Source organism: Pantherophis guttatus, chromosome 2, assembly GCF_059756535.1.
Source record: "Pantherophis guttatus breed Tessera chromosome 2, ASM5975653v1, whole genome shotgun sequence".
NCBI lineage: Eukaryota > Metazoa > Chordata > Lepidosauria > Squamata > Colubridae > Pantherophis > Pantherophis guttatus.
In genome coordinates, this window is record NC_142064.1 from 173,947,997 (window position 1) to 173,973,179 (window position 25,183).

The window sequence follows — 25,183 nt, forward strand, 5'->3', positions numbered from 1 at the left end:
ACTACCTCATGTTCAGTTTTACTGGCCCGGCTTGGTGCACAAGGGGGAGGACGCCACTACCCTCCTTCAGCTGCTCCTCTGCCACCAAGTGCCCAAGAAAAGACTTCCAGACTGGGCCGGGCTGGAGAGGCCCTTCCCTAGGGTGGTTCCCGGCTGGCAACCCGTCTCAGGTTGTTCCTCGTTACTTGCGTGGGTTGTCGGGCGGCTTCCTCCCAGTTGCTCCTCGGCGGCAGCGCCCTACAGTAGGTCGCCTCCCTCCCTAAAGTCACTTGAGCAATGGGGAGAGAGGCGGGATCGCCAAGCGCCTGGGGAGGAAGAGGCGCTCGACTGGAGGCGGGCGTAGAGGCGGCGGCTTGCACAGGGCGACTCTGCAGCCGGGGAAAGCAGCGAAGGGTGGCGGGGCACGGCCGCCCAGAGCAGGTGGCCATAGCGGGAGAGCCGGATCAGGATTCCCCGTCCTACCAGGACCAGAGACCACCGCAACGACCTCAGGCAAGTGGCTGGGATACCGCGTGGCATAATCCCCCCAGTAGGGTGCCCTCTACCCAGCTCTCACGTCTGTGGCCGCGCCGGCTGGGAGCGATGTTAAGTGCTAGCCCCACGCGGCCGAAGGGCAGCAGCGACTAAGAGAAGGCAGGCTGGCGTCGAGGGAGGGAGAGAATACAAGGGATGGCACGAATATGGAAAAAGGCATCGAGGAGGAATAGAGGCGCTGAGAGGGGGAAAAAAAAAAGCGTAACCTGGCGCGTCCGTTTCCCTCGTCTGAGTGAGTGAGGCGGGAAAAGGGAGGGTTGACCCAGGAGAGTTGGCTAAGTTGGACCAAAGTCTTCCCGCGCCAAGTTGGCTCCCCGCTTCTTTGCCAGTTCGGTCCCCCCTCAAAAAAACATCCCACCGCCGCGGTGGGAAGAATGAACGAAGCAGGAAGGCATTTTTTCCCCCTTTCCAAAGCGGGATGGATTTATTTCAGCCTTGGAGACTCCTGAACTGTCCTTGAATCCCCAGGGTCAGAGACCACCTCTCCCCACAGCAGAGCACGTCTGTCTTGTCGGAGGAAGGCTGGAGGGGAACGCGGGAGACGAAACCGCTGCAGACGTCTCCTGTGCTCCCTTTCCGTAAAGCAAAAACAGGAGCCGCTCCTGATCAGTTTCGGGCACCTCGGGGTTTGGAGGCAGCGGCCCCGCCCCGATGAGGGCGAGTGAGGCCAACAAGAGCTTTTCAGACTTCCCACAGTATGAAAAGTCCTTTGGGGGCCCAAAACTCCCGAGTTCTGCTGGGAGGGCTCTCAACATGCTCGTGCTTGGAAAGGTATGGTAAGGGGTTGCGCTGACCTCTGGCTATGGATAAAATAGGTCTAGTGGACTTTAATAGAGAAATGGTGCCAAAACCGACCCAGGCCAAGCGATCCTGTTCAATTAAGTTTGGGGGGGGCAGGGCGGAGGAAGGCAGAGAATCCAATTAAAGGGAACTTGAGACTGCTGATTTCAATCAGTTGTAAACCAGGGGGCTGAGTTGCTATCCCAGTATTTATTTAATTAATTAATTAATTAATTAATTAATTAATTAATTTATATGCTGCCCCTCTCCGAAGACCCAGTAATATGTCCTCTCTTCAGTTTAATCAGGCTGGAATTGGTGTACCCTAAGCCAGTGTTTTTCAATGATGGTAACTTTTAAGTTGTATGGACTTCATCTCCCAGAATTCCCTGGCCAACATGTACTTCTGTTACTCTCTGTCCATCCAGGAAGTTTCAGAACTATTGCAACCCCTGGGATTCTCCAATCAGGAGAAAGGGGAATGTATTTAGCTATGCTGGAGCTACAACAGTTACCAGTTGTCTGGAAAGTATCTTAGGCCAGTGTTTCTCAAGGTGGATAACTTTAAAATGTGTGGATTTCAATTTGCAAATTCCCCAGCCACCATGCTGACTGAGGAATTCTGAGATTTGAAGGCCACACAATTTAAAAGTTGCCAATGTTGAGAAACACTGTTTTAGGAATATGCTAATTCCAGCCTGAGTAAACTAAAGAGAATAGGATTGACCAGCATAGGGACACTTGCCCATAGTGGGCATCTAGACGCATAGAGGAAATTCATAAGTCTGGGCTGAGGAGTAATAGAGCTCTTCTGTTGGTGTATTTCAGCAGCCAATATTTAAGAGCTGCTGCCTATGATTCAGGGGGTGGTAAAAACTAGAAGTTATTGTTAGCTTGATTCTCCATAAACCTGTCAAGTCCTTTTGAAAACCACCCAAATTGGCTGCCATGACCACACCTGTTAGCAACAAATTCCACAGATTTCTTAAGCCAGGTGAAGAAATTTCCTTCTATTGACCCTGAACTGCATGCAAAATAGCAAAGTTTTTTTAAAAATAGAAGTTGAAGACTACAAAGCAGAATATCTAGGGATCTCATTTGCTGGCCTGTTTGGGTAAGTTAGGCAGGTCCTTGTCAGTTTACTTGGGATTAGTTCCATTTTTAGGCAGAATGGGCCTTTCAGGGGGGGCAACCTGAGCTGAGAAAGTCCATTGTTTAAAGGAGGTGGAATGTTGATGTAATCAGACTGATTGAGGATGGAAGACTGGGGTTTGTCTCTGTTGCAATTTCCTTGTAAAGGCTGCCCTTGGGCCAATCTGGTTTTGATAGGATTAGGGCCAAACAAAGAAAGGAACTTAGTTTGACCCTGATTCCATCTAAAAGACAGAGAGAAAAAGGGTGCAATGTCCATTTTGTTTGTTAGGTTTATTTCCTCTACTACAGTATCTTCCCTTTGTAAGGAGCCGGACTGCTATAGCGTTTCTTGAAAGGATGCTGTTCCAGACTTTGAACCATGTTAGTAGCTCTTTTCTGCATTCTCTATAGCTCTCTAATATCCTTTTTTAAGGTGTGAGCAGAACTGTGCACAATATTCCAAGTACAGTCTTGCAATGGGTTATATAAAGACATTGTTCTATTGCTCTTTCTGATGACTCCGAATAGGGAATAGGCTTTTTATTGAACCTGCACCCTTAATTATGGGTGTATATAAAGTCCCATGCTTGGTTAGTCATTTGCCCATTGAAATCCCATTAATATACAGATAGCGTTTGGGCTTTTTAAAAAAAATATTTATGCATCGTTTTACACTGAACTGCAGTTGCATTTCCCTTTATGAGCTGTGTTTCCCATTTTCAAACCTATTCACTCAATATTGACAATCTTCCCAATTTTTGTTTGATTTTAACACCTTGTTTGGCATCAATAATTCATGGTTCACTTCTAAGTCCAGGGTCACTGTGCAAAACCAACTTTTGTGTTACTTTATGGCTATGTAGTTACCCTCACCTCACCATGCCTGCAGATTGCTGTAAAATGTCTTTAGCAGGTTGTTGTATAATCTCTAGTTAGGTAATGATGCATTCTTAAATGTAAGGTAAAATTGTAGAACCTGTCCCCATGGAACATAATTAGCCATGTGCTACAGGATGTCACACCTTAGAAACAATGATTTTTTAGGGCGTTTTATTTTTAAATACATTGTTTTCCTTCAGGAACAATTCTCTGATTTTAATATCTTTCCAAGGACCATTGCTGTTCAAGCTTTTTCCACATGCCAGGAGGGTGCTGAATAAAATGCAAAACGTTTTTAGGTTCCAACTTCAAAATATACTTTCTACCAGAGAATCTATGGGACTTTGCATGACCTGGTCTCTTATTAAGGTTTTACCTGAATTGTGGTAGAATCTTTGTACTTTTGCAGACCTACCCATTCTGCCAAAAATGGAGATTTAGGAAAAGAGGGCAGGGCTTTCCTCTTTTTTTTTTCTTTTTACTTTTCATAAATAAGAAACAGAGCTTGCTTATTCGACCTAGGTTATCAGCACTTGAATGTACCAGAAGTCCAGTTCTGTTTGATATAAGAAACTTGACTTTCAGGTATCAACAGGAACCTCTCTACAGAAAGGAGAAACTGGAGGTCACAACACTTTCGATTTATAAAGCTGCTTTATAAATCATTTATGGTTTGTGTTTTCAAGAGTCAACTGGAGCAAGAGATCTCTCCCCCCCCACCCTCCACCCCATCCCCTCTTCCACCCCCACCCCCCCAAACCTCACTAAATTCTTCTGAATCTCAGAATACACGTTTGGCTTTTATGGCCAAAACCTGCTTGGGAGAAAATTTTGTGGTAGCTAATAATTTATTTTTTAATACATTTATTATATTTCTAATCAGTCCAATACTGTTGTAATCCACCTAGAGTCACTATGAGCCAGTAAGTGGCCATATAAATTTCATAAACAAACAAATAAATAAATAAATAAACAAACAAACAAACAAACAAATAAATAAATAAATGCATGCATACATACTGTACAGTAATTGAAGATCTCTGGGCAAATTACAGTGCACCAAACACTATTAAGTGTTTCTTTAAAAATAATCCACCCACTGTTCAAAAGAACAAAAACAATGTGCTTTAGTGAAGAAGGAACAGAAAGATGCCATTTTGTTTGCTTATATTTTCATTTATCGTCTTGTTACCTCCCAAAGTCAAATGTGCTTTTATATCAAAGAGGTTACAATAAAAAAAAGTGAAAAGGAAATAAAGCCTCTCTGGGAACTAACTGGATGTCATTCAGAAGTATGAAATGGGAGATAGGATTCTTGGTTTCCATATCTTTAAGGGAAAGCAAAGCAAATTAGAATAGAAAAATCTTTATATTCATTTACGAATTTATTTGCTCACTTGCAGTAGAATGGAATGGAATGGAAAAACAGAGTTGGAAGGGACCTTGGAGGTCTTCTAGTCCAACTCCCTGCTTAGGCAGGAAACCCTGCATTACTTCAGACAAATGGTTATCCAATCTCTTCTTAAAAACCTCCGGTGTTGGAGCATTTACAGCTTCTGGAGGCAAGTTGTTCCACTGATTAATTGTTCTAACTATCAGGAAATTTCTCCTTTGTTCTAAGTTGCTTCTCTCTTAGGTTGCTCCAGTAAGAAGATTCTGATAGTGTTAATATTTTAAATTTCTTTCTCTGTGTATTAGGAGATCTAGAGGAGAAAAATTGACAGCTAAGCTTTCTGGAAATCTTCTGAAATGGAAAGGTGCCATTTCAACACAATGGGAAAGGAAATTTTCCAGGAGAATAACACAAGTAATCTACACTCTCTATAGTGGGCAATACATTTAGGTAACCCTCACTTACTGTAGCTAGTAACTAACCAAGAAGCAAATTCTATGATTCTTGAAAAACAGAAGACGCTAATGGAAAAACCTATGTAATAAGAGAAAAGGCTAAAGGGATTTTAAAGAATCTATCACAATCAATCTATTTTTGTGTGTTTTTCCATCACTTTTGATCAGACTAAGCCCCTCTTTGTCATAAGTAAAAAAAAAAATACTAGTCCATAGGATGAAGCCACAGCGTTTGAGTTTATATCAGTATCACTCTTCTCTCTTACACATTGGAATGTGCTTTTCTATTTGGTCCTATCTCATCTGTGTGGGAATTGTCTCAGTACTTCAGCATTTTGGGTGTCAACTAATGCACATGAGCATGACCCCATGATGATATTAAGTCTCATATTCCTGGGTAACCTGTTGCATACATATTGTTTGGGACATCTCTTACCAGGCCAGTGTAATGGGAACATAGTTACTATAGCAACTGGAATCTGAAAAAAACACCCCATTCTATATTGACAGAAGATACCCTATAGCTATGATGGCGAACCTATGGCACACGTGCCCGAGGTGGCATGCAGAGCCATCTTTCTGGGCACGCGAGCTGTTGCCCAACTCACCTGCAGCTGCGCACGTATGCGTGCCCCAGCTGGTATTGGGGCGTCTGGTGCACATGCGCACAATTCAGGGGACCCAGCTGGTCTTCAGAGCTCTCCTGTGCATGTGTGCCTGTTTGCGCATGTGTGCGACAGTACTTGTGTGCAGCGTTCACCCACGTGCATTGTGCATGTGAAAACCGTGAGCATGTGCAGATGGTGCGATTGGATGTGCAGCGCACGGGGGAGTCACACGAAAGCCACGTGCATGCACAGATGGTGTGGTTGCATGAGCAGCGCATGGGGCCACTCACGAAAGCCCTGCGCATGCGCAGATGGTGCAGTTGTGTGCACAGCACACGGAGGAGCCACGCATTAGTGAGGATAGCACGCAAGCGTGCAAAGCACGCAAAGCGCATACCTGTTTGGTACTCGGTGAGTAAAAGGTTCACCACCACTGCCCTATAGGCAAGAATGTAGCTGAAAGGTTACAAGTATAATTCTTTTGGGCTGTTGTTGTCCAGATATCCATATAACTTGGTCTTATTGCCTTTCCATTTTAAGCTAAAGAGAAAGACGATGACAGAACTTGCCATAGGTTATAAGAAATAAAATCATTTCTGTAATAATCTATCCAAGCACTAGATTTTCAGCTGATGACTAGAAATTGACTCCATTTTCACAATGACTACTATCATAATTGGGTGAGTAGAGAGACAGGTTCAAATCCTTCCTTAATTGTGGAAAACTCCTTGGGTGATTGTGGGGAAAAGGAAGAGGAGGAGGAAACACTATATATACTACCTCAAGCTCCTGAGTAAAAAGTAGGGTATTAAACAGAACAACAACAGTAGTATCTTCTAAGGTTTGTATTTCATGGGTTGACAATTCCACCCCTGAGATGTGATCCTGGATGTACAGACATATCCTCAAACCCGACAAAACATTTGAACATTGCCTGGCAAAGAGAATTTTCTGAAATTTAATTACCATTCTGAGATTTTTAGGGTTGACAGGAAATGCTGAATTTTTAAAAATGATGTATTTATATCTTGCCTTTTTTCCACTATGGAACTCGAGGCTATGTATACAAGGTCCCAAAGCAGCTCACCAAGGTATTAACCAAACCTAGATGTGATTAGCTGTAGCATCACTCAAGGAGTTTTTTCATTTAGTGTTAACTTCAGAATTAGGAATAAAAATAAGTAATATTTGGTTTCTTGTATTTGATCATTCAACGTATTTAAAAAAGTTAAAATATAATGCATTTTAAAACATTAAAATATACCGGGAAAAAAATTAAAATTTATTATATAAAATACATTGAAATATGTTAAAATATAAAATCAATTAAAACTGACAAATATCTATAAGGAACTGCGCTCTAATGGTAGTTGAAAGCTAGGGCTTTCCTGCTCTTCTGAAGCTTTGGATCATATTCTGCCACTATCTTCAAACATGGCTTCCAAAAGTGCTGAACTTCAGCTCAGTCAGAATGGCCTAACAGAGCAGATTGGTGAAGGCTGTACTACTCATTCCTAGATGTGAGGATCATGTGTATTGAAACTTTTATTAGGGCTTTTAATAAAATAAATGCTTGTAAGAATAACGGGTGTCAAATGAGAGACCAAAAACATTGGCTTGTTTTTATATCCAGATTAACAGATAGGAAAAAGATTTAGAGCAGCTTCCTTTTTGTGTAGGCTTGAGTAACAACTTTAAATCCACAGATAATTTATATGTTCCAGACATGCCTCGGGTGTACAAGAAGAGATGATTACAGCTCCTGCATCGAGCCTTGAATTAACTTCGGATTCAACTAAACATTCCTGAAATGGAATGTTAGAATAAACTTCTTGTCTTTTTTATGGCAGGCAATATGATTCCGGTGGCTGAATTCAAGCATTTCACAGACCAGCAGCCTGCTTTCAAAGTTCTCAAGCCTTGGTGGGATGTGTTAGCTGAGTACATCACCATAGTCATGCTGATGATAGGCGTTTTCAGCTGCACTCTGCAAGTGAGTGAGTATGGAACAGTGATGGGATTCAAAAAAAATTTACTGCTGGTTCTGTGGGCATGGCTTGGTGGATGTGGCAGGGGAAGGATACTGTAAAATCTCCATTCCCTCCCCACTCCAGGGAAAGGATACTGCAAAATCCCCATTCCCTCCCGATCAGCTGGGACTCGGGAGGCAGAGAATAGATGGGGGCAGGGTCAGTCAGGTGGTATTTACCAGTTCTTTGAACTACTCAAAATTTCTGCTACCAGTTCTCCAGAACTGGCCAGAACCTGCTGAATACCATCTCCGGTATGGAAGCAGACTATAATTCCAGAACAAGATTATGGAGTCACTGATTGAAATTGCAGAACAGGATACTTATGACAGAAAGGGCTTTGGAAGTTGATTACATATACTGGGATGGGTTTATAATTTGATCCTGAGAAAGGGTGATTTTTTTTCAGCCTAGGGTGATTAGAAATCATATAGAAACATGTTGGGCAATCTTTTCTTCCCCAGTGACTTCTTATATTGCAACAGGATTAGAAGCCTACATGCATAGGCATACACACTCTCATGAATTATTTACATATAACAAATGAGTCAAACATATCTGATTCCTCTCCCTTCCCCTCATGATCTTGATCAAAACAAACAAATAGCTTAAAGAACAAATGAATCCAAAGTTCTCACTCAAAACTTAAAACATCCAGGCTGAAATTATAGTTTTGGGCACATTATGAAAAGACTTAATTCTCTTTGAGAAGTCTATACAATAATGGTGAGGAAGGCGAAAGAAAAGAGAAAAAGTACCACTGGCAGTAACAGGAATGGATTCAGTTACAGTGGCATTTGGGTGCACTGTGGAGCTGGTCTATCAATATGGTTAAGAGTTAACCCCAACTTAATGGCACGCAATCAGTCAATACCTTACTGACAAATGTGTCACATGTATGAAAATCAGATATGGTGTAAGTTGGATATACTGAACAATTCAGCACTATAGAAAACGTGAGAGCTGGTATAGTAAAAAAGCATATAGAAAAACAGTATTGTATATTGGGTGATGCAACAGACACAGTGAAGGGACTTCTGTATGCCTCTATCACATATCTACTCAACTTGCATAGTTGACATTCTACTAAGAAGTCCATTGGAAAGAAGCCCCATAAAGGATTAAGGGGTCTAGTAGTTTGTTTCTAGAATTCATCACAATTGGTTATTAAAATACTGCTAGCATAAATTAACAAATGCTGGCCAAAGAGTTATGGATGCTCATTTGCTGCACAGGGAATTCCAGTCCCAGATTACTGCAGGATTCATCCCATCCCGGGAGATAAAAAAATAGAAAATCTGAGAATACATTTGGGCTACATGTCCAGAAGGATAGAATAATTACTGTTGACAGTGTTTCAGAGCAAATAACATTTGGGGAAATGCCCATCATTAAAGATCTAGACTAGCTTATTCTCTGTTGTGATATTTTTCTCTTTGTTATATATTTATATAACTCCTCTGGGAATCTACCAGATCATTATTATGTGATGTAAACTGTTGTATTATATGGACTCTGATATATCATGTTTCTTTTCCTCACTTATATGTTGTGGCAGGTGATACATGACAAAATCATCTGCCTTCCCAATCATGTTCCCAGTGGTACAGCTTTTACTGATTTAACTTGTGAAGATTTCACCAAGAAGACAATCAATAACTCTGAACCAATCAAGTCTTCTGTCCGCCAGGAAATGAATGGATTACGGAACAACCTAGATCTTCAACAGTACAGCTACATCAATCAGATGTGCTATGAGACAGCCCTTCATTGGTATGCTAAGTACTTTCCTTATCTTGTTATTATCCATACACTGATGTTCATGGTGTGTGCCTCTTTCTGGTTCAAATTTCCTGGTACCAGTTCCAAGATTGAACATTTTATCTCCATTATGAGCAAATGTTTTGACTCACCTTGGACTACTCGAACCATCTCAGAAGTTTCTGAAGAGGAGAATACAAGCTCAGGAAAGGTGAATCGGATCAGGAAAAGTAATGTTCCCAGTGAACTGATTGAACTTTCTCCTACAGGAGGCTCTGTTACAGCAAAGAAAGTTGCAGAGTCCCCTTCCAGCAGCATGTTGGGCAAAAAGGAAGGCGAGGAAGCCAAGGCTTTGTTTGAAAAGGTGAAAAAATTCCGACTCCATGTCGAAAAAGGAGACATTCTTTACACAATGTACATCCGCCAAACTGTTCTCAAAGTTTGCAAATTTCTAGTTATTATTGTCTACAATGCAGTCCTGGTTCACAATATTAAATTCATAGTGCCCTGTAGTGTTAAAATGGAGGATATGACAGGTTATGACCATTTCTGTTGCAATCATACCAAAGCCTGTCTCTTCTTTAAGCTGGCTATGTGCTACCTCTGTTTCCTTGGTGTGTATGGTATGACCTGCCTCTATACTCTTTATTGGCTTTTTCACCGGCCACTTAAAGAGTACTCATTTCGCTTTGCTCGTGAGGATACCGGCATTAAGGACATTCCTGATGTGAAAAATGATTTTGCTTTCATGCTCCATCTCATAGACCAGTATGATTCCCTTTACTCCAAGCGCTTTGCTGTATTCCTCTCTGAGGACAGTGAGTTCAAACTTAAACAGCTCAACCTCAATCATGAGTGGACACATGATAAATTGCAGCAGAAACTGCAGACAAACCCTAGTGGGCGCCTAGAACTCCATCTCTTCATGTTGCCTGGGTTGCCTGACACTACTTTTGAGATGATTGAGTTGGAAGCTCTAAAACTGGAATTGCTCCAAGATGTCACTTTCCCGGTCTCAGTAACTCAACTGATCAATCTCCAAGAGCTAGTGCTGATCAACTGTCCTGCTAAGCTGTCCTTTACCTCCCTTAAGTTCTTCCGTGAACAGCTGAAGGTGATGATGGTAAATTTTGATGACATAAAAGATATACCTGTGTGGATCTACAACTTGAGAGGTTTGGAAGAGTTGTACATCTCAGGATTTTTCAACCAGGAGATGGGCCGGACAGGAACTCTAGAAAGCTTACGTGAGCTAAAGAACCTAAAGGTTTTGACACTGCACAGCAACATCTCAAAACTGCCACCCAGTGTGGCTGATCTGGCCACTCACCTGCAAAAGCTCAGGATACATAATGATGGGACTAAGTTGGTAGCCCTCAACAATCTCAAGAAGCTCTTCTCGGTGCAGGAGCTAAAACTAATAAACTGTAACCTGGAACGGATCCCCCATGCTATCTTTAGCCTTGTGAACTTGCAAGAGTTGGACTTGAAGAATAATAAGTTGATTTCCATTGAAGAAGTCATTAGTTTCCAGCATTGCCGAAAGTTGATATGTCTCAAACTTTGGCACAACCAGATTTTTACCATCCCTGAACATATCCGCAAACTCAAGACCTTGGAGCAACTTGACCTCAGCCATAATTACATTGAAGCTCTCCCTTCACAACTCTTCATGTGCACTAGGCTACATTATTTGGATCTTTCCTACAATAAAATTCAGATCATCCCTTCTGGGATGGGAGTTTTACAAAGCCTTCAATATTTCGCTGTTTCGCACAATTGCTTGGAGACGTTGCCTAATGAAATTTACTTCTGCAAGAAACTCAAAGTTCTCAAAGCCGAACACAACAAACTCCGGCGCATCTCAGATCGCATAAGCTGGCTTCCTTTGCTGTCCAGGATAGAGCTGAAAGGGAACCAGCTTGAAGCCCTACCCTTGGAGATTGGTCAGTGCAAATTCCTCAAGCGTAGTGGTCTGGTGGTGGAGAGCAATCTTTATGAGACATTGCCTTTAGAAGTAAGGGTAAAAATGGAGGACGAATGACCGATGTGAACAGTAGTAAGGACAGAGTAATTTCTCAAGTGCCGACTGTGTAGGGATAGAACCAGAACATGTAAGAGTTTGGCTCTATTCATCCCAGATGCTCTCCCAGTAAGTCCCAACTTTTTTCCATGTCACCATGGAATGGATGTGATAAGACTTAGTCTAGCAAATCTGTATCTCAGGATGAAATCAGGAAGGAACTGACTGCTTCAGCCCCACAAAGAGGGGTAGAAAAAAGAAAGTGACATTTTGTTTTTGTTTTGTTTTTGTTTTTCTGAAAAACACCAATTTTCAGAACAGTTAAATAGGATAAATAATTTATAAGGAAAAAGGCTGTACCAGACCAAAGAATCATTGTATTTAATTTTTTGTGTCTATTTATGTACATATTTTTGAACTGCTCTGAAGCTTTGCTAGATACTCTTCTTCAAGTGGATTTGTTTGTCCACTCTTAAGCTGCAGCTTCTTGTTACCATGTTTGGAGACATGGCCTAATTTTATCGAAAGTGATTCTGGGTGATGTTTTGCCTATTTATTGCAATAGGTGAGAATTAGTCAGGGACTAGGAATCTTGCATAATTATCAAAATAACCTAGTTCTCTTTATTCTGTTCTTTGTTAGAAGAAGAATTGTGTTCTGAAATGTTGAAGAGCCAAACCACAAAGCATTTGCTTTGATCAATAAGGATTCATCATATGATGTAACTTCTAATTTTTCTATGTCAGATTGGCCTAAATCCTATCCAGCATTCTGCCAATGTGAGCATCTCTGCAGTGCAGTTTCTGTCATGGAGGTTGTCCATGTACTTGGCAGAGTGGAAGTATCTCCCATGCATAGCAAGTGCTGGGAAATATTGGGGCGATTCTCCTAATTTTTTCCTCCTTATCAGATGACAAATATAGGAAATATACAGTGTAACTCTTACATCTTATTAATGTGATTGTCTGCCAATTCCAGGAGTCTTAAAGGACAACTTAATTTTTAATCCTACTATCTTCTGCCTATAGAATGGAAATCATAATTGTTGTCATGCAGTTTTAAAGACTTTTGACAAAGGCCTTCAAAGAAGACTCTTGAACAAGTTGCTGCAGTCATAAGATAAAAAACAAGTTATCTAGTAATTAGTAAGTAATAAATCAGTAAGGGAACATGAAGTATTAATATATCCCATTCAAATAGAAAACGTATATTGATATAAACTATCACTTCTTGAAATGCAAAGTTTTCAGGAATCTACAATTGAAAGTTTTCTGTTGATTTATTTGAAGAAAGCATTAGATCCTTGCCTTAAGTTCCTGCCCTGATGGTACCTCTGACAAGCTGTCCGGGAAGTGCTTTGCTTCTAATCGGAGCAAATGTCATTCCATTGAAGTAGCATCAAGCAAATGCTTTGGTGGGAATATCAGGTTATGGCTGGGAAGGCTTCAAAAGACTCTTACATGAGGAAACAATCCAGTTTTTCTAGGTCATGGATATCAGTGCCACTCATCTCCGATGGGATTTTCATTATTTTGTAATAATGTGTTAAAACAGTGCTAAAACAGTTAAAGACAACAGTGCAAAAGGAGAAACGTACAGCTTTAAAGAGATTTCAAAAATAACTGTAAAAGATCTGTGAAGACCCAATCATTATTATTTATTTATCTTCATTTAGTATGAATGATCAACATTTACCAGTAGTTTAACTGGTTAGTTGATTGATAAGGCAATTTATTTAATGGTAAACCACTAGCATTCTATACATGGTGTATCAGGTTCACCTCCAGTTTAAAGAATAAATAGCTGGTGATAGAAGCTATTTGGTATAAAGGTCTAATTCCTGAGGGACTCTAAGCCTAATGTTGTCTTGTATTTTTGGATTTGACACCAGCCCTACGTACCAACACTGTATGTATGTATGTATGTATGTATGTATGTATGTATGTATGTATGTATGTATGTTGTTTGCAGTTACAACCAGTGTCAAGAGTTATATTTTTGCCAATAAAATAGTCAAGAGGCATTTAGAAACATTCATAAACTAGTATCCTGAATTATTATGTACTTCCATGAAGGAAAGATTGAAAACCATAAATATATAGTTATGTCATTTATGGTAGCTATCCTCTAAATAATCATTGTTAATGACCCAGACCTGTAGGACAAACAATGGAAGAATTAAATTTACTTGGTAATTGCCCAAAGAAACCTTATTCAAGTGTCAGTGAAATATTATATCACACTGAGCAACTTTTCTCAATCTTTTAACCTTGGAGAAACTGTGAAATAATGTTCAGGTCTTGTCTAAAAATGGCAAAAAATATAGACACATCATAAAACAATCCACTCAGCAAGAGGTTGACTGACTCATGTCGTATAAGCCCAAAATTAAGCAAATCATACTATGATTTAGTACAGTATACAAAACTATCCAAATTAAGGTCATTCACTGAATAATGTGGCTGAATGGAAATTTAATCCTAGCTCTTCTTAATCTAATTCCAAGTCAGATCCACACAGCTGCATTTTCGTGCTCCCTTCCTGCCACACCACCCTAAATCTGGCTACCCAGATTATAGATCCAGTCTGTGCTTCATGCAGCTGTCCATACAGCTTTAATGTACAGCATTCAAAGAGCCATGACTTTTAGTCCCTGGACTGAATTTCCAGCCCCATCCAATGTCATTTAGCACATTAAGGGGCTCCTGCATAAATGCACACATGATGGCTTTGGTTACTCCGTGCTTTTCTTTTTCTTTCTTTCTTGTCTATGGAGATTCTCAGTCATCCAGGTCATGGTTGTCCCAAAGGTGCTTTTTTCAAGAGGCAACTGGACTATCAGAAACTGGACTTTCTGAAAGTCCAGTTGCCTCCTGAAAAATGCACCTTTGGGACATTCTTTCTTTCTTGTTGTACAGATGGTCATTTTTCTAAAATCCTGTTGTGGTCTGCCAGCAGCCTGCGGAGCTGGCAGCAGAGTTGGGCAGTGAGGAGGCTGGGGAGGAACATGGGCCAGTCCTGGAGTCTGGGGAAGGCTCGGACGAGGGCTCTTTGTCAGAGGCAGAGATGGAGCCAGGGCCATTTGGGAGTTATGTGCAGACTCCGGACCTCCAGAGTCAGACATCAGAGAGGCAAAGGAACAGGAGGAGCCTGTTCCTAGTGTGTGCATGCGCAGAGCTGCCAGAAGGCAAGAACAGTTAAAACAAAAGGGATGACTCAGGAGTAAGGCCTAGAGATGATTGGCCCCTCCCATAAGACTTAAAAGAGAAGCAAAGGCACGTGGGCCCTTTGCTGGAAAGCAATGTTGTTAATTCTGTTCCCAGTCAACATCTCTCTTTGATTCTGGACTCCGTGTGGCTTTGCCAAGTAGGTCTTTGGCAGCATGTCAAGGGAGATAAAGGTTGGTGATTATCTCGAAGGACTTCTCCCGAAGGACTTTTTGCAACTAATTGGGACTCAGCTGTGAATGGGACTCAGCTGTGAATGAATATAATTCATGGCTGTTGCAATAAAAGAGGGTTTGGGGACTACTCGTGTGTTTTAATGACTCAGAAAGCCTAGATCACAACAAATCCTTGAAACTGCAGGTTGACCAATTTACTTTACAACCACCAGGTGGCTGCAACGGGTTAGCTTTTGTAAGTCTTAGCTGCCACCTACTGATTGTCTGAACATGTACAATTGAAATATAGCCAGTGAATAACTGGACAGCTGGAAGTTGAGAGAGGATTGAGAATTGACATTGTAAACTACCCTAAGAAGGTAGCATGAGAAAACAGAAAACAGAATTTCTCTGGGAGCAATACAGGTGGACCTCAATAGTGACTGGCAACTCCATTACTAAGCCATAAAGTTGTTATGTCATGTGACTACACCAACTTATGAGATCAATTCACATTGCAGTCATTAAGCAAATCACCATGAGTCTTTAAGCATGATGTCATGTGACTTTAATTTGCAAATTCCTGCCAGCTTCCCCATTGATTTTGCTTCTTGGGATCTGGCTATGAAGGTCGCAAATGATGATCACATCATCTTGGGACATTGTGACAGCTGCATGTTTGTGACTATTGTCTCATTTTTCAGCACCCTCATAACTCTGAACAGTTGCTGAACAAGTGGTCAGTAAGGAAGGTCTACCTTGGCCGTTGGGAAGAGAATTCCCAATCAGACAGGCTGAAGAATTACAAGAGTAGAGACCTTTCAGTTACATTTTGAATTACATGTGTTAAGTCAGGAAGGGCTATTCAATTTTAAGGCTTCACATTCTAGGTGAGTTTGCCAACCACTTTAAGGCATGAAAAGTGGCTGTGGTAGCTGGAATTCTGATCTCCCTGGTAGCCGTTCGAGGATTTGAAGGGAGGCAAAGAGTACAGGAACCAGAGTTGAAGGGAGTGGTCTCGCAGGAAACTGGACAGATCTAATTGAAATGATAAGGCTTCCAAAAGAAAGCATGTCCTTTCAGGTTGCTTCCTCGATGTACATCAGTGATCCCTACATTGACTATACATGATGTCTTGGGATTGGACATGATGTCTTCGAGGCAGGATATTAAGAGAAATACCAGCTGCTTTCAGAACGCAGCCCTTAGACTGTCTCAGTATCTTAGCTGAATACAGAGGGGGCATCTGGATAAGTGGATTGATATGGGCCATCCATAAGTTGTGGTGAAGGAGGCTGGGCGGAACCCCAAAACTGTAACCATGACATTACCTTGACTTTCAGAGGAAAAGTAGAATGAGGCAGTGGCAAAACACTTCCTTATCACAGCAGGAAAATTGCCTAGACCAGATGATGAAAATCACCGGGAGCCAAACTTGATTCAAAGGCATTTTACCATACATTTCTTACAGACTTCAGGAATCAGATGTCATTATAGATTGGAAACACCATGAAAGACCTGCATATGCTTTTACCTTCTATCAGAGCCACTTAATCCACTTTTTCTCTTCCTAAAAGATCTCTAACGTTTCATCATTACTAATTATGTTTTCTGTTACATCTTGTTGCCACCTAGCGGTTGATGTTAATTAAGAAACGCCAGGGGGAAAAAAACCTAATTTGTCTCCTTTATCTAAGATAAAATGTGAAGGTTCATAATATCCTAACCATGATTTTTTTAAAGGTAAGGCAGATAACTAATTAGTTAGACCTCACTGGAAATTATGCACAGATGAAGCTTAATTCTGCATGTTACCAATTTGTTGTGAGCTATCTTTGGAAAAGAAATGCAGCATATTATATCTTGAAAACCCAGTCAAGAAACAGACTGCCTTTGTATAAAAAGTCAACCTTCCTGGAATTTTTTTCATAGCTTTCCAATGACAAGCAACCTTGTCTATTGGTATGTGCTAGGTGCATAGAGCTGTGTGTTTGAAGTGATTTGTTCTTGTATTGCATAGAGAAAAAAAAGGTAAAGGTTCCCCTTGCACATATGTGCTAGTCGTTCCCGACTCTAAAATGGACTCATCTCCATTTTAAAGCCGGAGAGCCAACGCTGTCTGAAGACGTCTCCGTGGTCATATGGCCAGCATAACTAAACGCCAAAGGTGCACGGAACACTTACCTTCCCACCAAACGTGGTCCCTATTTTTCTACTTGTATTTTTAATGTATTAATTGTATGCTAAGCAAATCAATAAATGAGGTTTTCTCTTAATATGGTTGCAGGTCTGAAAGAATAGACAGATGTGGTGATGTGAATTGTCAGAGCTAGAAAAGTTGAAAAAAATTCCAAAAAGCGAATAGCATGCCATTTCTGTATTGTTGCCAAGAAAGGTCCATATATGTGTCCCTGAAATCATCAGAAATTGAGCTTTATTGTAAGAAATCTTTATCTTTTAAGATGCTGTCAATCAGCACATCAGCAGATTGGAACAGAAATTGAAGGCCTCACTTAGCAGAATGAACAGGAGACTTTTAGCCTGTTGTACTCTTATTACAAAACAAGGAAAATGTGCATATTTCCATGAACTAAATCTCCCTCCTCTTACGAATATTAAAACAGAGTACAAAATATCTCAAATAAATTCATTACACTACATTTAAGCATGCTGTTCATTCGAGTGTTGTGGAAGAATGAGATGGAGTTGTTATTAATGGTAGCCTAGATGGAGATTATAGCCTCTCATTTTCAACAGAACCTAATTGAGAGGAGAGGCTCTTTGCTGCTATCTAGTAGACATCAGGAGTACTAGCAAGACCCTAACTCAAACTCAACCTGTCTTCCTGGAATTATACTATAGGTATCATCTACTACAGCTGCACAATGTTAGGAACGGACACATCTGTTTTGGAGAAATTGCATAATTGCCAAATGGGAATGTATAAACAAAGACTACCTGTATGTGTAACTTTTTATGCTTTCTTCCCCAACACTTTTTTGCCTTTGATGCCAAAATATTAGAGTCCTAGTGTTAAATAATTTAGAATGGGTATGTTTAAGCCTGCAGAAAGCCTAAAAATGTAAAGTACATTTATCTCATCTTTTTAGGACAAAGTGAAATTAAGTCAGCAGAAAAAATTGGGAACTAGTCTATACACCCACCCCTAGCTACAAGCCTGGGAGTAAAATATTTGAGCTGTGGCTGCCCATGTATTTTTAAGAGCATGTTATAGGCTTTGTCATAAAATGGCCTCCTTGGGAAGGTGTTGCCTGTTTGCAAACAGATGCCAGAACCAGCCATAAAACATGCACTAAGAGACAAGGTGATAAAATGGTTCCCCAAATCTTCATTCCCTCTAATTATTTCTATTATTATCAACTTTATCTTTTGAGTGATTGTTTTTCCTAATTAGTTGGGCACATTTCTAAACAAAAGCACAGGGCTCTAAGCACACATCACTTTAAAACTGGCTAGGAGGCAATTGCTTTATAGACAGCCTTCTGTGCTGCACAAATCAAAAGAGTAGAGGATGTGCAAGCAAACCAAGATGGTTGTAGGTATTGCACTTTTTTTATGGATAGCCATCTAGTTTTTCCAGACAGATTACCCAGGGAGGTGTGCAACACAGGAGAAAAAGCATTAGTTGCTACTTTTTCTTGCTTGCATTCCAGATTGCTTGCATTATATATATTAAACAGAAGAGACACTCTTCTTTAAAGCTCCTTGGGCAATTTCCAGATATTTTTAGCAACCTCCCAGATCGTTCCCCACTATCCTGTCATAACTGAAGAAGCTTCTTAGATGAGAAGCAAAATGTCTTCAAAAGAAAAAAAAAACAAGAAAGTCCAGTTGCCTCCTGAAAAAGCACCTTTGGGACAACCATAACCTGGATGACTGAAAATCTCTACAGACCTCCCAGATCAAGCTAATTATTGCCCCTGCAGGTGGCAGCAGTGAGCTGCCCTTGGAGCTCTGACTCTAAGGCCCCTTAGCTAATATTTAGATGGGAAACCTGAAACTTCCAGGGCAAATGGCTAGAGTCTAGACCAGCAACCAAGAACACTTTGTGGATGCTTCCTTCAAAACCTAAGCACAATTCCAGTATGTTTCTACCCAACATTGTCATGAGAATCAAAATATGGAAGAGCGACCTATGCTTCCTTAAATTTCTGAGTAGGCACCAGCTTAAGGCACCCAGGGAAGGGGACACCATAGAGTCCTCCCCACACATACACACCTATCATTTTATCTCTTTCACTGCCATACAGGGTGTCTTCGATTTACAAATGTTTGTTTAGTCACCGAAGTTACAACAGCACTGAAAAAAGGGACTTATGACCATTTTTCACACTTAGGACTGTTGCAGCACCGCCCCTCCCCCATGGTCATGTGATTTACATTCGGCTGCTTGACAGCTGACTCACATTTATGATGGTTGCAGTGTCCCGGACTCATGCGATCTCCTTTTGCAACCTTCTGATAAGCAAAGTCAGTGGGGAAACCAGATTCACTTTAACAACTGTTAGTAATTTAACAACCGCAGCAATTCGCTTAACAAATGCGGCAAAAAAAGACGTAAAATGAGGCAAAATTCACTTAATAAATTTCTCACTTAACATAAATTTTGGGCTCAATTGTGGTTGTAAGTTGAGGACTACCTGTATTCAACTTTAGTCCATGTTTTTCCCTTTGGCAATTGTCCTTATCCACTTTAATCCGCATTGTTAAAAACAAGTTTTCTTTGGCAGGGTGAAGTTTAAAAGTTTGGATTAAAGATGTCAGATATCCCGCTTGTTTCCATCTCCTGGTGTGAGAGTTTTGCCTCTGTAATTTTAATAGTGGGGCACCACTATTAAACTGTGTGTAGGTGCCAGCTGGCCTTATTAGGTGTTGTTGGAAGAATACATATTTTTTTTAAAAAAAATAAGTTCTCTTAATAGTTCTGTGATTTAATATGTTTAGTGATTTCTGCTAGCTTTTTTTCTTTTCCTCCTTCGTGTTTTGCTGTTTGCATTTCAAGAGAGGGCAATCATGCTGAAAGTGAATGAGTCCTCCTGGCTAGGTCACACTAGCTTTGTTCTTCCCCCTCTTCCAGTCCTTTCCTCCTGCATTCAGCTGCCATGGAGATGAAATAAAGCCTCTTGTGCTCTCAGGGTTGCCCTGAGAAATCGTAGGCAATCACAGATAAAGGAGAGAAGATTTGGGAACGGGCACCCTTCTGGATAGAAAAAAAGGAAGAGAAGATTGTCTGCAGAAAGGATCGGCTTCCTGCAGGTGAGGAGCTGATGCTAGACACAGGAAGTGAAAGAATAAGAGAGGGAAGGGAGATTCAATGGGCTTGTGGTCCGTGGTAGATAATGTGGGCAAACAGTAAGGTGGGAGGTATTTGTTTTGCCACATGGCACACTGAACTATAAACTATGGTTTACAAATCACATCAATCAGGCTTTGTGGTTGTTGTTAGTTGCGAAGTCGTGTCCAACCCATCGCGACCCCATGGACAACATTCCTCCAGGCCTTCCTGTCCTCTACCATCCTCTGGAGCCCATTTAAGCTCACGCCGACTGCTTCAGTGACTCCATCCAGCCACCTCATTCCAGGTCATCCCCTTTTTCTTTTGCCCTCAATCTTTCCCAGCATTAGGCTCTTCTCCAGTGAATCAGGCTGTATAACACTCTAAAATAAAGACCAACTCAGCTAGTGAATTACATACTTTGTCTAAAAAGTTATTAGACTAGCAGTTGTCATTGGTCTTAAGGCTATTTATAAAACATAACGGTAATAAAATGACCCAAACTGTAAGAAACTTCCCACTTGAGTTAATACTGTAAGTTTTTTTCCCCCAAGGCTTACTTGGGAAAAACAGCAAACAGTGTCATCTGCTCAGGAGACCTGCAACAGTATTTTTTATTGTATTTATTTATTTATTAATACTTTACATTCAGTAAAAGACAAGCATTTGAAATATATTTGATCTTTTGTTTCTCTACTAATATAGGTTGATTATTATACTACAGGTATTTCTCGATTTACAATTAGCCATTTAACGGCCATTCAGAGTTACAGAAGCCTTGGAAAGGATGCTTTACAGCCCATAAAACATTTCTGGTTGTTGTAAAATTTCATGTTGCTCACCTTCCCCATGGTAACATGACAGTATTTCGGGTGTTTGGCAAACAGTTCACATTTATGACTGGCCACAGTGTCCTGCAGTCCTGTGACTGTGATTTGAAATGTTTTTTGCTGGTTTCCAGCAAAAAAAACCCATTCAGTTTAGGTTTTAGGAGAATGGGTTCACCCTTATGACCATTTGATTTGTTCAGTGATTTGTGATTCAGAGTTATGATCATATGATATGCTTCATGACTGCCATAAAATTAAGTCTGAGCATGTGGGTGCCTCAATTTACAACTGTCACGACTTATAACCAAAATTATGATCCTAATTGTAGTCGTAAGTGGAGGATTACCTATAATTCTCTCTACAGCAGATGGGACAATGTATTTCAATTCAATTTTTTTGTAGCCTAATTTGCATTTCTACTAAACCATTGTTTGTTCAACCATTTTTCAGTAAATAAACCACATCTGCACAATGTAATTGGCAAAAGTCAAAATACCATAGTGGACACAATGCGTAAGCTCAGTCAGTGAGACTTACTCCTAGGGAGATAGATGGATGGATGGATGGATGAATAGGTTGGTGGGTGGGTGGGTGGGGATGGATGGATGGATGGATGGATGGATGGATGGATGGATGGATGGATAGATAGATGACAGACACACAGACGCAGACACATATATAAACTGAAGTTAGGACAACAAATGCTCTAAAATCTTCGCTTGTTTTAGTGCACCGGTGTCAAACTCGTGGCGTCACGTTGCTGTCACATGATGTTTTGTGATGTTTTCCCCTTCGCGGAGCTGGGGTGGGCATGGCCTGCGTGTGATGCATCCGGCTCATGGGCCACCAGTTTGACACCCATTTTAGTGCAAAAGCCAAACAACTTACTCATATTCCTAATAATTATTTTTTTTCTAGTGATGTTTACCCTGTCAGAAGTTACTTTCTTCAACGACAGCCTTGCCCAGTTCCAGTCTTTAAAGCCTTGGTGGGATGTTCTGATGGACTATTTGGGACTAGCAATGCTGATGATTTCTCTTCTCTCAGGGACTCTATTAATCTCTGTTGATAACATGACTTGCCTTCCTCTGAATAATAAGCTAAATGAGACTTCAGCAGTTGTACCCAAGCCTCAAGCTGTGGATAAAACCATCAGTGAAGAGCTTCCTGTGGCAAACAGTCATCGCTCAATCAATCTGGACTACCAACAGTATCTATACATCAGCTATGTCTGTTATCAGAAAGTTTTGCCCTGGTTCTTGAAGTATTTCCCTTACTTCGCACTTGTCAATTCACTGTTCTTAATGGCAAGCAACAACTTCTGGCTCCGATATCCTAAGACTTCATCAAAGATTGAACACTTCTTGTCCATTCTGTTGAAATGTTTTGAGTCACCTTGGACCACCAAGGCTCTCTCTGAAATAGGTTGCCCGCACTTCCTAGGTGTGTGCACTGTTAATATGGGGTATCTAGGACGACTCAAGTCTCCTTCCCCTTCTCCCATCCTAGATTCAAAGGATCGGGAACTTGGCAAGGCCCTTTTTGAGAAGATCCGTAGATTCAGGGCACACACTGAAGGTGGTAGGATGATTTATAGAATCTATTTGGGACAAACCATCTTCAAAACTGCAAAGGTTCTAACTGTGCTAAGTTATACCTTCAACTGTGTAGGATCTATCTCCTTCAAGCATCTTTGCCTGGCAGACATACAAAACGTCATTGGCTACTCTACATTCACCTGTACCCATAGCATGGCTTTCATTCTACAGAAATTGATAGCTACTTATATTTTTTTAGTATTCCTGTATGGAATTGTGGGGGTTTATTCATTCTTTTGGCTTTTGTGGCAACCACTGCAGAAATATTCTTTTAAGCAAGCACATGAAGACTGTCGTGTCTTTGATATCCCAGATGGACAGAATGATTTTGCTTTTTTGCTACACATGGCTGACCAATGTAATCAACTCTATTCATGGCGGCTTGCTAATTTCTTATCAGCCATGCACAAGAATGACATGCTAGATGTAGTCCCCAGTGGTAAATTGGGAACTAATGATAAGGCTGGTTCCCATTATCTTTCCCTATCATCAAAATAAAACAGATATTCTTGTAAGTAAGTGAATAACCATTCTAGCAAATCCTTAACAAATTATTTTATTGATTAAAAAGACCAGAAGCTGAGTGTTTCTGTTTTAGGTGCCATAAAAATTCAGGTGTGATCCACTTATCCAAACAGAAGAAAATCTTTGAAAATTGCATATAATAAACAAGAAATGCCCTTTGAAAATAGCCCAGATTAATTTAGGGCTAATGCAATTCTATTTTACTCCTTGCTAAAAGTTATGCAAGAAGAGAAAGTTATATTGGAAGCAAGTCACATGATAATATGCCTAGAATGAATCATTTATCCTAAGGGAAAATAAGTTTAGGAATTGATAAGTAGATAAAACAACCAGGTCATAATTTGAGTGTAGTGGGCTTTGAGTATAAAATGAAAGACCTGGTCTGACTGTTGTTATCTTATTGCCAAGTCCCCCAGCTTAAAAAAAAAGAAAATATATTTTACTTCTTATTTTACAAACATAAAAGGGAGCATCCTCTATAAATTGAAAACAGAGGAAATGGAAGAAGAGGAAGTAGAGGAATGCCAATCCTGCTCCTCCATAGGCAATAAGTGAGCAGAAACACACTGAACAAAATCTAGAGCACACTTCATTGCAACTAATACTGTTATGGAAATTGGATAGACTACAACAAAAGGTCAAATTCTCTGACTAAAAAAACCAATATTGGAAAAGCATTTTTTCCCTTTCCTTTTAAGCATTAGAGATTTGTCGGTAAAATGAAGAAAAAGTGATAAATATATGTCAGAGGAATTTAAATGAATAACTCTTACCATAGGAACTGGTTTTATTTTTCATTACATGATTACTATGAGAGATTATGGGAAGTGGGAAAGTCATGGAAGGAACATTGGATATAAAGCATCAAGAGATAAGAAAGAATTTGGTAATAAACAGCAGCTCAGCCCAGGCTGCAAAAAGCCTAGGAAGAAGAAATTGATGGTTCAAAGAGACACAAATCTTAATCAACCACTAATGCAAGAAGACAGGGAATTTGATGCTGTTTCCAAGATTCTCCAATTTACCTTCAATCCTAACATTAAACACACTTTATAGAAGTCTGTGTAATTCTTGCTTCCTTGTCTGTGCCTTGTTGGGAAGGGCTATATATCACTTGCTGAAAAGACTCTAAGGTTTGTAGAAACTGTGTGTTTCTACAGTTATGAATGTGTTTGTTTCACCGCAATGCTTATTGAGAGATAATTAATATATACCAAAAGTAGGAAATTTGTGTTGCTGACAATATTTGGGAGGGAGGGCAGAGGAAGGCACATGATCAGCTATCCTTGGCCTCATCCTAAGTAATAAGAAGTTTAGTTAAGATACATCTTGGACTTCAAAAAGGTTGATTTTAATACTGTAGATGGGATGTCATGGCAGGGAAAAGGCGCTCAAAACAGATGCAATGCTATTTTTAAAAATGAGTTTCACTCTACTCAAAAGTTGAAAATAATGGAAGATAGCTGCAGAAACTAAGATAATGCTACAAAAGTTTTAGTGCAAACTGAGCAGGACATGGAGGAGGTGGAAGACTGCCAGTTCCTAAAAGTAATAGCTCAAAGCTCATCATTCAGAGAATCCAGATGGATTCTCCTTTTCCTTCACCTTCCCTGGATGTATTTGAGCAAAACACAAGGAAGCAGCAATCTCAGAGCATTGTAAGGTCCACAACCCTGAAGTCTTTTTGTGCACTGATAGAAAAGTATGTTATCAGTCAAAAGGGAAGGAGGAAAAAAAAAAGGATCATTGCGTGCCATTTTACATACATTTATTCAATTTTAAAAAGTTCCTGCAAAGCTGCAACTTTTTGGTCATTTCTCTTTGGCTACTTAGGCTCTAGGGATGGTTGCACAGTACTGGTTGAGGCTGCCATGAATGTTGGAGCTGGGCATGGGGTGGTGGCTCTTATGTGCAGAGTAGCTAGGAGTAGTGTAGCCACTGGCTCAGTGGAGGAG

At 40.5% G+C, this 25,183-nt stretch overlaps 2 protein-coding genes across 3 annotated transcripts; both read left to right on the forward strand.

The window, feature by feature from the left end:
- The first annotated feature begins 276 nt into the window (after window positions 1-276).
- LOC117659025 (volume-regulated anion channel subunit LRRC8E) lies at window positions 277-13,632 on the forward strand. Of its 2 annotated transcripts, XM_087887331.1 has the most exons (3): window positions 277-499; window positions 7,634-7,776; window positions 9,372-13,412. In XM_087887331.1, the coding sequence occupies exons 1-3, from the start codon at window positions 277-279 to the stop codon at window positions 11,616-11,618; spliced, it is 2,613 nt and encodes an 870-aa protein (XP_087743457.1). In that variant the 3' UTR covers window positions 11,619-13,412. The 2 variants fall into 2 exon arrangements, with proteins under 2 accessions (XP_087743457.1, XP_034263037.1); XM_034407146.2 differs by lacking the exon at window positions 277-499 and having other exon boundaries at window positions 7,634-7,780; window positions 9,372-13,632.
- Window positions 13,633-20,081: 6,449 nt separating this feature from the next.
- LOC117659014 (volume-regulated anion channel subunit LRRC8D-like) lies at window positions 20,082-24,286 on the forward strand. The gene is made up of 2 exons (XM_034407129.3): window positions 20,082-20,256; window positions 22,024-24,286. Exon 2 carries the CDS (start codon window positions 22,026-22,028, stop codon window positions 23,199-23,201), a length of 1,176 nt encoding a protein of 391 aa, XP_034263020.2. The 5' UTR covers window positions 20,082-20,256; window positions 22,024-22,025; the 3' UTR covers window positions 23,202-24,286.
- Window positions 24,287-25,183: the final 897 nt, after the last annotated feature.